General features: G+C 38.2%; 1 protein-coding gene across 1 annotated transcript; it reads right to left on the bottom strand.

Moving 5' to 3' along the window:
- Positions 1-33: 33 nt before the first annotated feature.
- Positions 34-15,333, bottom strand: LOC128248079 (uncharacterized). The gene is made up of 3 exons (XM_052968499.2): positions 14,958-15,333; positions 6,799-6,978; positions 34-159 (listed from the first exon to the last, which is right to left on the bottom strand). The coding sequence occupies exons 1-3, from the start codon at positions 14,994-14,996 to the stop codon at positions 76-78; spliced, it is 303 nt and encodes a 100-aa protein (XP_052824459.1). The 5' UTR covers positions 14,997-15,333; the 3' UTR covers positions 34-75.
- Positions 15,334-15,622: the final 289 nt, after the last annotated feature.

A 15,622-nucleotide genomic window follows, 5' to 3' on the forward strand; every position in this document is an offset into this window, starting at 1 on the left:
TCAATAACCTAATAAAAAGACAAAACAATGGTGGTTATTTTCAGAAAATGTTTATTCTTTCACAAATTTGCAATTCTAATGATCATCAATTCTTTGAAAGTTGTATTGATTCACGAAAACAAGGTCAGGATTATGAATTACTGTGGCGGGAAGCTGTTTCTGCAACACAAAAATATGAAAGAATTTAATTACTTCATACAAAAAAATGGAAGGAAAAATCAGGGATAGTAAATATATAAGATATATTGCTTGTAGACGCATTCGTGACTGCCACATGGTTCTGGGTTTAGTCAAAAGCAAGTGTCGTGTAGTACAGCTTCTGGCCGACCAAAGCCTTGAGTGGATTTGATAAACGGAAGTGTCGCAATGTATGTATGTATATATATATGTGTCGCAAGTCCAAAACATTACTTTTTCAGAAAACGAAGAAATAGTTTCACCCTTCCATTTCTTTTTACTTCAGCAACAGTTTAATCTTAGCAATAATAATTTGTTGGGCGCATAACATCATGACTCCATGTATGTATGATATTTTCAGTAAGAAATATTTTTGCTGAACTGCCGTATGTGGGACTTACTATGCTTTTGAAAAATACTTAACTGATGTAGTAAACTTTGGCAATTTTCAAATATTTCAAGCAATTTTAAATATTGTAATAAAAAAAAACGCATTTGGCTAAACTTGGACATACGACAGTTTAACACTGTAGCAACAAAAAATATATATATATATATATATATATATATATATATTTCGTTTTTAATATATATATACACATATATATACATATATGTATGTGTATATATATATATATATATTTTACCTGCAAGGCAAATGTTGGCATGGGGAAGACGGCAAAAACTGCCGGTTTGCCCACCCGACACCCCGCCAAAACTACAAAGGTTTAAAGGATAAAAACTTCCCTGAGGAAAGACGACAGATGTCCCCAAGGAGAAAATTCAAAGACGTGCGCTCTTCAGAAATCATACGCAACGCAGCAGCTGAACAAGAGTCTTTTTTGTGCATGGCACAAAAGATTGTGCAGCAGCTGACGTGGCTACACCAAGCACAGACGAGGAACCTTGCCCCCCACTGCGCAAGACCACCACAGTCAACAGACATGGGATGGCCTCCCCTAACGCCTGCACAGGCATCACGCCAATATTTTTACTAAATATTGGGGGCCTGTTGAATTATAATAATAAAAGCAACATTTCTTTCCTGAGAGACCATCCTGCATGCAATCAAGCCCTATGCATAGCACTCGTGGAAACTCACCTCAGCCCCGATATAGAAGATGCAGAAGTACACGTACCAAAATATGTCATACTGCGAACAGACAGAAGGGAAAGGAGCCATGGTGGAGTTGCTGTATACATCCGTGACGACCTCACACCCCAGGTCTTACTGTCATACTCAAATTCGGTATACGACACCCAAATTGTATACATAAGACAACATAATATAGTCATATGCAATGCATATTGCCCACCGGATGCTCCAAACGACATAGGCAAATTTGAAGATTGCCTCACTAGAATTAAAGAAATCCTCATGAAACTGGAACACCATGTGACCATATTTCTTATGGGTGATTTCAACTTCCCCAACGTCAAATGGCCCGAAGGTCTCATACTCTCAGGAATGACTTATCGCAAGCAAGCACAGGTGGAATGCCTTCTCAACCTCACCAATGCCCTATTCATGGAGCAAGCTGTTCTCAGACCAACTAGAGCGAATAATATTCTAGATCTCTGCTTCACGAACAATACGGACATCATTCATGATGTGAAAGTGACGCCGACATTAGTTTCGGATCACAACATAATAGAGCTGTCTATGTTTGGGCCGAAAGAAACCAGAGACATACAGCCTAAAGGAAGCACCCAAAATCTCTCCAATCTGAACTTCCACAAAGCGGACTGGAAATCGATTCAGAAAGAGATCCTCAGAGAGGATTGGCCAAAATGTCTCTCCACACCAGACGTTGACATGAAACTAGAATGTTTCATGCCTACTGTGCAAGCCATATGCCAGAATTATGTCCCAGAGCACAAGGCCAAAACAAATAAAAACAAGATTCCAAGGGAGCGGAAGATCCTCATGAGACGACGGACGAAAGTTGCAAATCGACTCAACCAGCATCCCAAGAATGGCCAAAGGTCTCGCCTAAAAACGACACTGATGGAGATTGAATAAAGGCTGCAACAATCCTATGTGAGAGAGAGAGAGAAGACAAAGAAGCCTGGGTTATAAAAAACATTAAGTCAAACCCAAAGGCCTTCTTTCATTACGCAAAAGAAACAGCCTCTGTACGCTGCAAGATTGGACCCCTCTCCGAAAAGGATGGCTCCCTCACAGACAGTCCAACTAGGATGAGTGAGGTACTGAATGAGCAATTCAAAAGTGTCTTCACCACTCCATTGGAGCACAGACAAGTGAACGAACCAGCGGACCTCTTTGCTACCTCCCCTATAACCAGTGAGGCAGTTACAATGGAATACATCAACATCAGCGAAGAAGATGTACTACTAGCTATACATGAAGTGGACACAAACTCAACTGCTGGCCCTGATGGTTTCCCAGCAATCCTCCTTAAATCGTGTAAGCATGCCCTGGCAAAACCCCTCAAGATCCTCTTCCAGAGCTTTCTCGCAAACGGCAGACTGCCAAGCAAGCTGAAGGAGGGAATAATATGCCCAATCCATAAAGGGGGAAGCAGAGCAGATGCCAAAAACTATAGGCCTATCTCTCTGACTTCACACATCAGCAAAGTCATGGAAAGGATAGTCAGAGGAAACCTAATCGCATTCCTTGAAGAAAATAAATTGCTGAGTGATACCCAACATGGCTTTCGACCAGGTAGGAGCTGCCTGACCCATCTCTTACAACATTATGACTGGGTGTTGAGGCAGTTACTCAACAACTCAAATGTGAACGTAATATACCTTGATTTTGCAAAAGCTTTTGACAAAGTGGATCATGGTGTGATATGCCACAAACTGCGTGATCTTGGCATAGCTGGAAAACTTGGAGAGTGGTTACATGACTTTCTGAAAGATAGAAGTCAGGCAGTAGTGGCTAATGGAGCCACCTCTATGAAAACACAAATAATGAGCGGTGTTCCACAGGGCACTGTCTTGGGACCATTGCTTTTTATAGTCGCTCTCTCAGATATGCCTTCAAGTGCCCGGATAGCCACACTTGCAAGCTACGCAGACGATACGAAAGTCTCGCAGAAAATACAGAACTCCAGTGATATTGCACACCTGCAGCAGGAGTTGGACTCAGTTTACAGATGGGCTGAGGATAATAATATGCAGTTTAATGCTGAAAAATTCCAAGCCCTGCGCTACCAACGCCCAAAACTGAGAATATGAAACTTACAGAGTACACTGGTCCGCAGGGAATTTCAATCCCAGAGCCTAAATCAGTGAGAGACCTGGGTATCGACATGAGTGATGATGCCTCTTTCCAAGTGCACATTACCAGGATGGCAACAAAGTGCAGACGATTGGCTGGATGGATCCTGAGAACATTCAGAACCAGAGATAAGGAAGCCATGATGATCCTCTGGAGGACATTCGTCCTCAGCCGCCTGGATTACTGCTCACAGCTGTGGTCACCCAGCAGTGTGAAATTAACAGCAGACCTTGAAGCAATCCAGAGAAGATTCACAAAGAAGATTGTCTCTTTGCAACTGCTCAGCTACTGGGAAAGGCTGAAACAGCTAAGACTCTACTCCCTGGAGAGAAGGTGGGAGAGGTATGCAGTAATATACATCTGGAAGATCCTGGAAGGAATTGTGCCAAATTTTGGCATTGAAAGCTACACCAATGCTAGAACGGGACGACACTGCAGAGTGCCAAAGATCCCAGCAATGCCATCGCGCTTCAGGACCAGTTACGGCAACAGTTTGGGTTTTAGGGGCCCACAGCTTTTTAATATTCCCCCAAAGAGACTGAGGAACCTGCACAAAGTAGACTTAGGGGTTTTTAAATTAAAGCTGGACCTCTTCCTGTCGAGAGTCCTAGATGAACCTACCTCGCGGCAGGAGGTGCAAATGAGGATTGCTAAATCAAACTCCATTCTTCACCAAATGCCGCAAATTGTAAGAGGTTCCCTGTAATAACAGTGTAGCAACACGGCGGTGCATCAGCATGGCCGCAGCTCTAAGCTGAAACTATAAAAAAAAAAAAAAATATATATATATATATATATATATATATATAGACAGACGTGCATACATACATGCATACATATATATGCATATACAAATACATATATATACTTACACATACACGCACACACATACATACTTATATATATATATATACATATGTCCGATTAGTATTTGCGAGGATATATATATCCTCGAAAATAGTAATCGGACACAGACAGGGTGTCGTTAGTCAGCTGGAGAAGATGTTTTCCCGAGACTAAGAACTACAGTAACATCGTCCTGAATGAGACCGCCACATCGAGTTGGCAGATACATTTTATATTTCCGTACTGTTAATGCCAACCACTCGCTCAGAGATTTAATATAGCCTATGTGTGCGTGTGTGTGTTTCTGTGTGTTTGTGTGTTTGTGTGTGTGTGTGTGTGCACGCGTGCTCCCACGCGTTTTTCTGTATGCATTTCTCCTCATTACAACTTAACAACCAATGTTTACATCAGCAGTTGAGCCAATCGGAACAATATAATAATTACAAAACTTTGAAAAATCAAATACAGTGCTCCATGTTCGACTAACACCCCCCCCCCCCTACCAGGCGCTGCCCCAGTATAGCCATAGTCAAATATCTAAAACGTGTAAAATATATATGGTAAATATAATGCATTTATGGCATATACAAAAATATTGTTCTTTTCTCGAAGACACGAGTGTGTTAAGTAGTTACCCTCCATAATTTCAAAGGCGCATATTCAGGAAAAACCGTTTTTAGTGAATTAATTTATCAAATAGTTAAAGCGACGAATGCGGCAAACTGGCAAACTCGTTAAACACGCCGGAAAAAATGCTTTACGGCGTTTCGTCCGTCTTCATGTTCAAATTCAGCCGAGGTCGATTTTTGCCTTCCCCTTTTTCGGGGTCGATAAAATAAGAACCAATGAAACACTGGGTATCGATGCAATAGACTCGTCCCCTACCACAAAATTTCAGGAAATGTGCCTATATTATTATTATTATTATTATTACCATTATTATTATTATTATTATTATTATTATTATTACCATTATTATTATTATTATTATTATTATTATTATTATTATTATTATTATTATTATTATTATTATTATTGTTGTTGTTGTTGTTATTATTATTACTGAAGGCGGTGCCTTGGCAGTGTCGTTAGCACGCCGGGCGAAACGCTTAGCAGCATTGTGTCTCTCCTCACGTTATGGGTTCAAATGCAACCGGGGTCGACTTTACCTTTCATCCTTTCGGGGTCGATAAATTAAGTACCAGTTACGCACTGTTGTTGATGTAATCGACTCATCCCCGTTCTCCCAAATTTCAGGCCTTTTGCCTATAGTAGAAAGCATCATTATCATTATTATTATTATTATTATTATTATTATTATTATTATTATTATTATTGTTATCATTGACTAAGGCTGCCACCTGGCAAAATCATTACCGATTTGCAGAAAATGCTAAGCTGTATTTCCTCCTGCTCTTTTTATTCTGAGTTCAAATGTGGCCAAGGACCACTTTGCCTTTCACCTTTTCGGGGTCTATGAAATATGTACCAGTCAAATAATGGGCTCCATGTAATTGTCTTAGCCTCTCTCAGGCTTTGTGACTTTAGTAGAAAAAAACAATTATTATTATAAACTGGCGCTTAGTAGAAAAGACCATCTAGATTAAAATTAGCCAACAGTATTGAGCAATAGTGTCAAAATTCGTATAAAAGGGGCTCAACTCCACATGAGAAACCCGAAGAGATTTTTTGAGGCATTTGTTTTTTAAAAATATGTAATACATTTTTAAATATATAATCCATGAAATGTAAAAGCATGCATTTCTATTATAGGCACAGGAGTGGGTGGGTGGTAAGTAGCTTGCTTACCAACCACATGGTTCCGGGTTCATTCCCACTGTGTGGCACGTTGGGCAAGTGTCTTCTACTATAGACTCGGGCCGACCAAAGCCTTGTGAGTGGATTTGGTAGATGGAAACTGAAAGAAGCCCGTCGTATATATGTATATATATATATATATATATATGTGTGTGTGTGTGTGTGTGTGTGTGTGTGTGTGTGTGTGTGTGTGTGTGTGTGTATGTGCGTGTCTGTGTTTGTCCCCTCAACTTTGCTTGACAACCGAGGCTGGTGTGTTTACGTCCCCGTAACTTAGCGGTTCGGCAAAAAGAGACCGATAGAATAAGTACTAGGCTTACAAAGAATAAGTCCTGGGGTCGATTTGCTCGACTAAAAGGCGGTGCTCCAGCATAGCCGCAGTCAAATGACTGAAACAAGTAAAAGAGTAACTAGGGATTGTATTTCGTTTCAAAGAATAAATGGTCTTCGCAGATATTATATTCTTCAATGAACGGGAAACAATCAGCACCGTGTACTAAGAATTAAATTTCTAAAAATTTTGAAAGGTATTGTTTTTTACAATGTCAGAAAAGTTAATGATTGTCCAAATTTACGTTACATTAACTGGAAGGATAACGTTTTTTCCATTACTATGCCCACCAGAAACCTAGAAAATTTCATAATCCGTTATTTAAGAAACTCCACTTCTAGAGGAAGATATGATAGAATGAATTATAAAAGTAACTTACATTGGATTCTACAATTCGCAGTACCTTCCGTGGTACATCTCTGTTCATTGACGCTAAAGAAAAGACCAGCTTGGCATGCCATTGAAGGATATGAGGTTCGATTGTAGCAAGGAATGAACCTATGGCAATCATTAGGGTCACGGTTAAGTCCAAAGGGGAATTGGCTACAGATAGGATCATCTAAAATCAAAAATTCATACAAGATTTCAATAAGTGCTCCAGAATCATTTATTTTATATATTTCTTGTGCTTGTCACACTCAAAATCAGAAAAAAAGTAAAGTTGCATACAGATACACACACATTTATATATGTGCATATATACATATATACACATACACACAAATATTTATACGTTTATATGGATGTAATATAACCATTTGGCATAGACTTCAGTAACTGAAGAATATCTATCTAAGAACTAGAAATGTGACAATTTATAAGAGATAAGAGGTTAATAGGTAAGGATATGGAAATAATAAAACAAAATAATGAGAATATATAGAAAATAATCAGAAATACATATAACCGACATTTAAAGAGACAGGATATTAAAATTTGAGATAGGGAAGAGATAAAGCTAACCCGAAAAGTGGGGTAATGAGTATTGAAGTAGTGAGGGCAATAAAAGGTATTCAGACCGAAGAGAGTTTATAAGTTGTAATGCATGTGTATGGCTTCAGTTCTTTCCACCCCATCCACCACACTACCTCTTTCGCCACAGTCATATGACGGAGGAAAGCTACCTGTCCTTCCCAGCTAACAGATGGTGGCGCGGCGATCTTCTAGATGGAATCGGCCTATAACCAGATGCGTCCTACACGCGTCAACAGTTGTTCGGCAAAGCTCCATAAGTCACTAATGCCCGGACAATGGATGAATATATGCAGAGCGGTTTCATCGCCCTACGCCTACTCACATCTCGGACATGTCTGTGTGACAGTACTTCCGTGCTTGCAAAGCTTTTTTCGAACCGCCATCAGGCCAGAAATTTCTGGAAATTAACCATAGGCCTCAACTTCTCCTGGTTAATATTTGCACCTTTCAATGCTTCGTATTCCCTTAAGATAGTGCCGATCAATTCCATTTCCTAGATGTCCTACACTATACAGTGACGTCGTCCGCAAAAGCCGACACAGACTCTCGTCATCCTAGTTCACGTGGGATGTCACTCGAAACATCCAGCTTTTGTAGTAATGGCTCGAGAGTCAGCACGTACAGAAGAGGCGAGAGTGGGCATCCTTGACGGATCAATCGATTCCGATAAATGGCCATTCACTTTCACTACTGAACAGTAGATTGCAGTGATCCAGCTTCTGATAACGGGACTGAAACTGGCTGCCTCACGGATAGCATCCAAGTATTGACGGTCAACGCAATCAAAACCTTTTGATTGATCCAAATTGAAGAGCGCCACACCTATGCCAGGTTCCTTATTGACTTTCACTATGATGTAACGTTTGAGGTGGAGGTTACAGTGGATAGATCTGTTTGGGATAGCGCATGTCTGTGCGTCAATGACCAGTTTATTGGCGACAGACGCCAACCACTTTGCTAAAAATCGCCAAAATCTAGTAGTCTGCGTTCAGTAGAGTAATGAGCCTAAAATTATCTACTTCGTCCCCATTGTTCGGATCATTTCTTAGCAGAACCACCACCACACCACGATATACAGCACTGAGAATTCTCTCGTTCAGTTGCCAGTTTCAGAAGACATCCATCAAGAGATCACCGAACATGTATATCATATGAAGATTAAAGTTCGACGGGCAGAGTTTCAAGCCTCGGAGACTTCACCTTTGTGCAGCTAGTCATCGCATTCCGTATGTCTTCGGCTGTTATCGGTATTTTGCAGAACTTTGCATCCTTGGCCGAAAGGGATGGCATGCCATCGAGGCAGCAGGTGAAATCTACTTCCAGCTCAGACCCACCGGACGCTCCGTAAATTTCAGCAAAGTGCTGTTGAAATTCTGTACACATCTGCTAAGGGCTCGAGAAGCAAGAACCTCCGAATACTACTACTACTACTACTACTACTACTACTACTACTACTACTACTACTACTACTACTAATGATAATAATAATACTAATAATAATAATAATAATAATAATAATAATAATAATAATAATAGTAATATGGTGATGATGATGATGATGATCATAATAATAATAATAATAATAATAATAATAATAATAATAATAAAATAATAATAATAATAATAATAATAATAATAATAATAATAATAATAATAATAATAATAATAATAATAATATTAATAATGATGATGTTGATAATAATAATAATAATAATAATAATAATAATAATAATAATAATAATAAAATAATAATATTAATAATGATGATGTTGATAATAATAATAATAATAATAATAATAGCAATAATGATGATGATGATGATCATAATAATAATAATAATAATAAAAATAATAGTAATAATAATAATAATAATAATAATAATAATAATAATAATAATAATAATAAATAATAATAATGGAACAGCCCAAATCCTATGCAAGATATTATGAATTCAATAGTACAGCCCAAATAAAACAATTCACAAATACAAAACACTCTGTACTGTAAATATCCAATGAAATAAACAAGTCCCACAACGTGAAGTCTACAACAGAAGAACATAGCTCGCATTACACAAACAGCACATAATACAAGCACTTATACAACGAAAGATTGCAACCAAAGTTCATAACAAACCCGACTGGTGCTGTACAAGACCGGGAAGGGTTTGCACTTCCCAACAAAAGAGAGCACCCAATGCGGCACACACTCGGAGACACGAAGGTGTAGCAGGTGATTATAGTAGAAATCTGCCTCAACCTATCAAGTGTCGAATGAATAGTAATAATAATCATAATAATAATAATAATAATAATAATAATAATAATAATAATAATAATAATAATAATAATAATAATAATAATAATAACATGAATAATAACAACAATAATAATAATAATAATAATAATAATAATAATAATAATAATAATAATAATAATAATAATGATAATAATAATAATAATAATAACAACAACAGAAAAAAAGATGGTATAAACACACGCCAGAAAAGGTCACAGAAAACGAGAAAGCAACCATACTCTGGGATATGCCAATACACACAGATAGAGAAATTAAGGCCAATAGACCAGATATAGTTGTCAAAGATCATGAAGAAAAAAAATGCTTTCTAATTGATGTATCAATACCAGCAGATGACAACGTTTCTCTAAAAGAAATGGAAAAACTTTCAAAATACAAAGACCTGGAAATAGAGATAACTCGAATGTGGAATCTAAAAACAGAAACAATTCCTATCATAGTAGGTGCCTTAGGTATAATAAAAAAATATTCAGACAAATACATAACAAAAACACCAGGACTTACAAATATATATAACATACAGAAACTTGCACTACTGGGTACTGCACACATTCTACGCAAAACACTTTCAATACAGTAAACATAAGAGCATCACAGCAAACCACAGCACATACCCAAGGCGCACAGAGCAGCGCTCGGTAGTGAAGTGAAAGCACGTTATAAAAATAAAACTACTGAACAATAATAATAACAACAACAACAACAACAACAACAACAATAAGGAAACCAGGAAACCCCAAAATGGCAGAAATTCAGAAGATAGTGTTTATGGAAACTGCCCATATCCTACGTAAAATACTGTCTGTGTAAACTCAAATTTTGAAACAAATGTTTCCTTAAAGATTCTCTAGAACAATACTATGGACAAAACCAAATATATGGCACCCTAGGCATAACACCAACATGAACTTCTAATTTGTTGTCTCTTGGGTGAGACTTGGAGCCAACTTGTACAAATACAAAGCAAAAGTCAAACATATAATAATAATACGGTTACGGGTGTTTGTTACCAACATACATCGGAAAATGTAATGGACGGAAAACGGAGAGGCAAAAATTCTCAGGGACTTTGATTTCCAGACAGACATAGTGTTAGAACACTGAACGCCGGATATAGTAACCTTCAGTAGGAACAAACATGAGTGCCTAGTAATCGACGTGGCAGTGCCAAGAGATCAACATATCGTCATGAAAGAAAGAGAAACTGCTGATAAATATGGAGGCCTGAGAACTGAAATCGCTAACATGTGGCAGCTACGAGAGTCAAGCATAAAGGATATCCCTATTGTCGTCGAAGCATTGGGTTCAATACCACTCAATCTGAAAATGACATCTGAAAAGCTTAGAGATACCCTACAATCTAGATGTATTGCAAAAGTCGGCATTACTTGGAACTGCATACATATTGCGTAAAGTACAATCTGTCTGAGGTCTTTGTTGTGACTTGACAAACAGTACAAACCCCCGGTAGACACAATATCTTCAATCAACAACCTCACGATATTGCGTACTGTGTGACATCTATAATAATAATAATAATAATAATAATAATAATAATAATAATGATGATGATGATGATGATAATAATAATAATAATAATAATAATAATAATAATAATAATAATAATAATAATAATAATAATAATAATAATAATTGCCTCTCATGGCTTCTGATCTTAATTGATTGGAAGTGTTATCATGTACGTTGTTTTGTCTTGGTATAAAAGATGGGCTACAGCAAATATTCTGCTCAGTACCACAGATATGCTTTGTCGATTGCTTGACCTTAACCAGTTAAGCTTACCCCTCAGTGGCTGACGATATATGTATCACGAGCAGAAGTAGTGGGGAGCATCATAGCCATGTGTTGAGAGGAATTATTTGGGGCTTGAAAAATTCACCTTTGGAAATTTGTTTTGCTCATCATCTTTAAACAATACTTATTCAGGGACCTTTGAGCGGGATGGGCTACTCGACTAGAAGAAATTTTAACTGGGCCCCACTTGCGAGGTCATGCGCTATTTATCTTGATATGAAATCACCATGTCGCGCATACATGGTTGTGATGCATGTACCTGGTGTACCCTTATCAGACGGGTAGTCATGATGGGTATAATGGGCCTCGTATATTTTACCCCAGTGTCACTTTGATGGTATGCACTGCTCTCTCACTCCGTAATAATAATAATAATAATAATAATAATAATAATAATAATAATAATAATAATAATAATAATAATAATAATTCAGTGATGACATCAGGATGCAATTTGGCCTTGATAAATGTGCAAAAGCTACCTTTATCAAAGGAAAAATGACAAATACATCTAATGTGAACCTTGACCAGCAACATGTCATAAAAGAGTTAGAACCAGCGGAGAGCTACAAATACCTAGGGGTAATTGAAGGGGACAATATCAAGCACTCAGTGATGAGGGAAAGGATCAGAAGAGAATGTTATCGCAGGGTGAGAGCAATACTGAAGACAGAGCTGAACGCGAGAAACAGGATCGAAGCGATCAATGCTCTAGCCATACCAAAAACCTACGCACAATAGACACATCAATCACCTCCTTTACATGAATAATCTAAAGTTTTCACCAACAACTGAAACGGCTTTTAACTATAGTAAAGTAAATTAGTGGCGATATCAAAATGGAGTTACACCTTGATAAATGTGTTGTTGGCACTCCATCGCTTACGACGTCGAGGGTTCCAGTTGATCCGATCAAGGGAACAGCCTGCTCATGTAATTAACGTGCAAGTGGCTGAGCACTCCACAGACACGTGTACCCTTAACGTAGTTCTCGGAGATATTCAGTGTGACACAGTGTGACAAGGCTGACCCTTTGAATGACAGGCACAACAGAAACAGGAAGTAAGAGAGAGAAAGTTGTGGTGAAAGAGTACAGCAGGGTTCGCCACCATCCCCTGCCGGAGCCTCGTGGAACTTTAGGTGTTTTCGCTCAATAAACACTCACAACGCCCGGTCTGGGAATTAAAACCGCGATCCTATGACCGCGAGTCCGCTGCCCTAACCACTGGGCCATTGCGCCTCCACCTTGATAAATGTATTAAAGCCATATTCTTCAAAGCAAAAAAAAACCTTTAAAAACGATATACAGACAGACAAGTCTACCATCAACCAGGACTTAGATTCTGAAAAACAAAAGTACAAATGTTTCAGAGTATATGAAGGGGGTGAGATCCGGGACTCACAAATGCCTGGAAAAATACAGGAAGAATTTTATCAACGAGTTAGAACAATCCTAAAGAGCGAACTTAATGCGAGAGACAGGATTGTTACCAGCAATACCCGGGTTACACCCGTTATTACCTACAACGTTAATATAAAATGGTCCATGTTAACAGTAACCTCATAGCAACGATTTTTTTTCATCAGGTAACTAGGTTGCACTGACGGTAATAATCCCGGCAGAAATCAGCAAGACACGCACGGAAACTGTTCGGTGTATATTTACGTCAACCGCTTTGAAGCATTCACTGTTTATTTCTTCACTGCGAGGACCGTAAATTCAACTGGCGTGCCTGGATGTGACTGTAAATTCCGTGATGGGCCAGAAGAATTCGCTGAAAGTGTACGAATTTAATAGGAAGTCATGGTTGGAATGGTGGTGTAACCACCAAAACTGCTGTTTTATACTATTATGTTGAGGAAGTCTCGAACTGAGTTGGAAATATTTACATGAAGATTCTAACAAACCTATCAGATTCCTTGAAATTCGCACGATAGCCTCTAGTAGGAATTCCGTGAGTGATAGCAGACCAATCGGTACACAAACAGCTGCAAACCCGTAGCAGATATGGCTGCGCATATTTTCGTCATCTAGTAGGAATTCCGTGAGTGATAGCAGATATTTATATCAACCGGTAAACAAACAGCTACAAAACCGTAGCAGATATGGCTGCGTATATTTTCGTCATCTGATTCAAGGCCAGTACACAGCGCAAGTAAATTTACGTCAACTGATGTTATGGGGATGAGAAAATTGACACAAAAACACGCTGTTCCAATGCACTGCCTGCGTCACCCAAAAACAGACGTTGACTCACTACACATCCCGCGAAAGAATGGAGGAAGAACTTATGCTCAGGCAACCGTCTCTAAAAACGGTGACCCGAGGATTAGACACATATCTAAATAACACCAACGACTGAATGTTTAAACTTGTCTGTAAATTTGGAAATGCCAAGAAATTTATTTAATATCGAAAGAGCCAAAGATATTTGTAAAGACTGAAGCGTAACTAGATGAAACAAAACATTCTACAAACAAAAATGAAAATAGAAATAGAAGTCAAATCAAATGAAATCTCAGAGTTTCCATGGCAACCAAATTGCAAGGACCAGCGATCCTGATGTAAATACAAATATGACCGATTATTGGTTGGCTGCAACTGGAATTAAATCATAAACAGTGTGCTTCATTGTGGCAGCTATAGATAAGTATCTGCCCACCGTAAACTACCAAACCAGCATTCTCTAAAATGGCGCTGGTCCCACTCGCCGCTTTTGTGGTGCCACTAGAGAAGTAGTTAAGCAATTCATCTCTAAAGTTCTATGTTGGTCTTAAATGTATATATTAATTGCCATGATTTCTTTGGTTGGTATATGCAGTAGATCATATGCCGTAAGCCTGGAATCCTATATGAGAAGAATTGCTGCGAACATAAGCCTGCCAATATAGAAGGAAATAAAGATATTACAGTTCTTAGGGACTTTAGTATCCAGACTGTTCTTACTATTTTGGTCAATAAACAGGATATTGTTGTGAAAAAATATCACGTTGTCAAAATGTTTACTTATAGGTAAGAATGGATTTCAACACTCTTTTAAAAACATTGAAATAGAGCTCTCAGAAATGTGGCATCTAAAAGCAGCAATTATACTTGTAATCATCGAATATTTGGAGATAATCTCAAATGCTACTCTTAAATATTATGGCCAAATATCAGGAATCCCAGAAGTATTGGAACTACGAAAATGTCGTTTTCATGGGTACTGCTCACATTCTAAGAAAAACATTGTGAACCTAAAAATATCTGATTCATTTAAAATTCTTACAAAACCAAAATACTATAAATTTAAGACAACGTTATTTCACTGAATTTGGTCTCACTTCCCTATAATATATCACTTGCTGTTGCCTGAGGATATCAGGTGAGACTTGGAACAGTTCGTGCAAAGTAACGAACGAAAAATTATTAATAATAAAACAACTTACTGAATTTTCCTCCGTAAATGATGCGGTTACAGTCATCATACTGACTGTTCAGCCACACACAGAGCTGTTGGGATTGCGAAAATACCGTGCCCTTACCACAGGCTAAAGGTAGGGGAAACATAGCGTTACATAAGAAGAATTCACTGCAGTTATTTGGTGATCGGATAAAATGCGATCCGGGTTTGATTTCTGTCTGTTTACACAGATTCATGATATCTTGACTGTAAACTGCTGACACTGCGATCAAGAGAATGGCGGCCGCAACACGAAACTCCATTGTTGTAATTTTATCAATTATAAAATCGAACGAGAGTTAACACGAATGGCTTGCAAGAACGCTATCACAACAGACTGGTAACCTCTGTAAATGTGACGCAGATCCCTTTACAGTAAGCTCCTTATATAGTCTATCGACAGAGTTAAGGTGAGGTTTAGGGTTAGGGTTAGGGCAATACCAAAGGTTACTTTCTGACTGATCCTTTATTTGGTGTCTATTCTTTAAGCTAATGGACCTCCGCCCAAGAACCTTGCCAGACTACTTATTTTCTACTTTGTTATTGTTGCTGTACTATTTCTTCATTTTGAAATCAGTTATTATTTGTTACTATTATGATGATGGTTAGAATGAGAGGAGGGTCGCTCTGGGTCTTGTTATTCATCAGTCT

The sequence above is a fragment of the Octopus bimaculoides genome, chromosome 6, assembly GCF_046866305.1.
Source record: "Octopus bimaculoides isolate indiv1 chromosome 6, ASM4686630v1, whole genome shotgun sequence".
Lineage (NCBI taxonomy): Eukaryota > Metazoa > Mollusca > Cephalopoda > Octopoda > Octopodidae > Octopus > Octopus bimaculoides.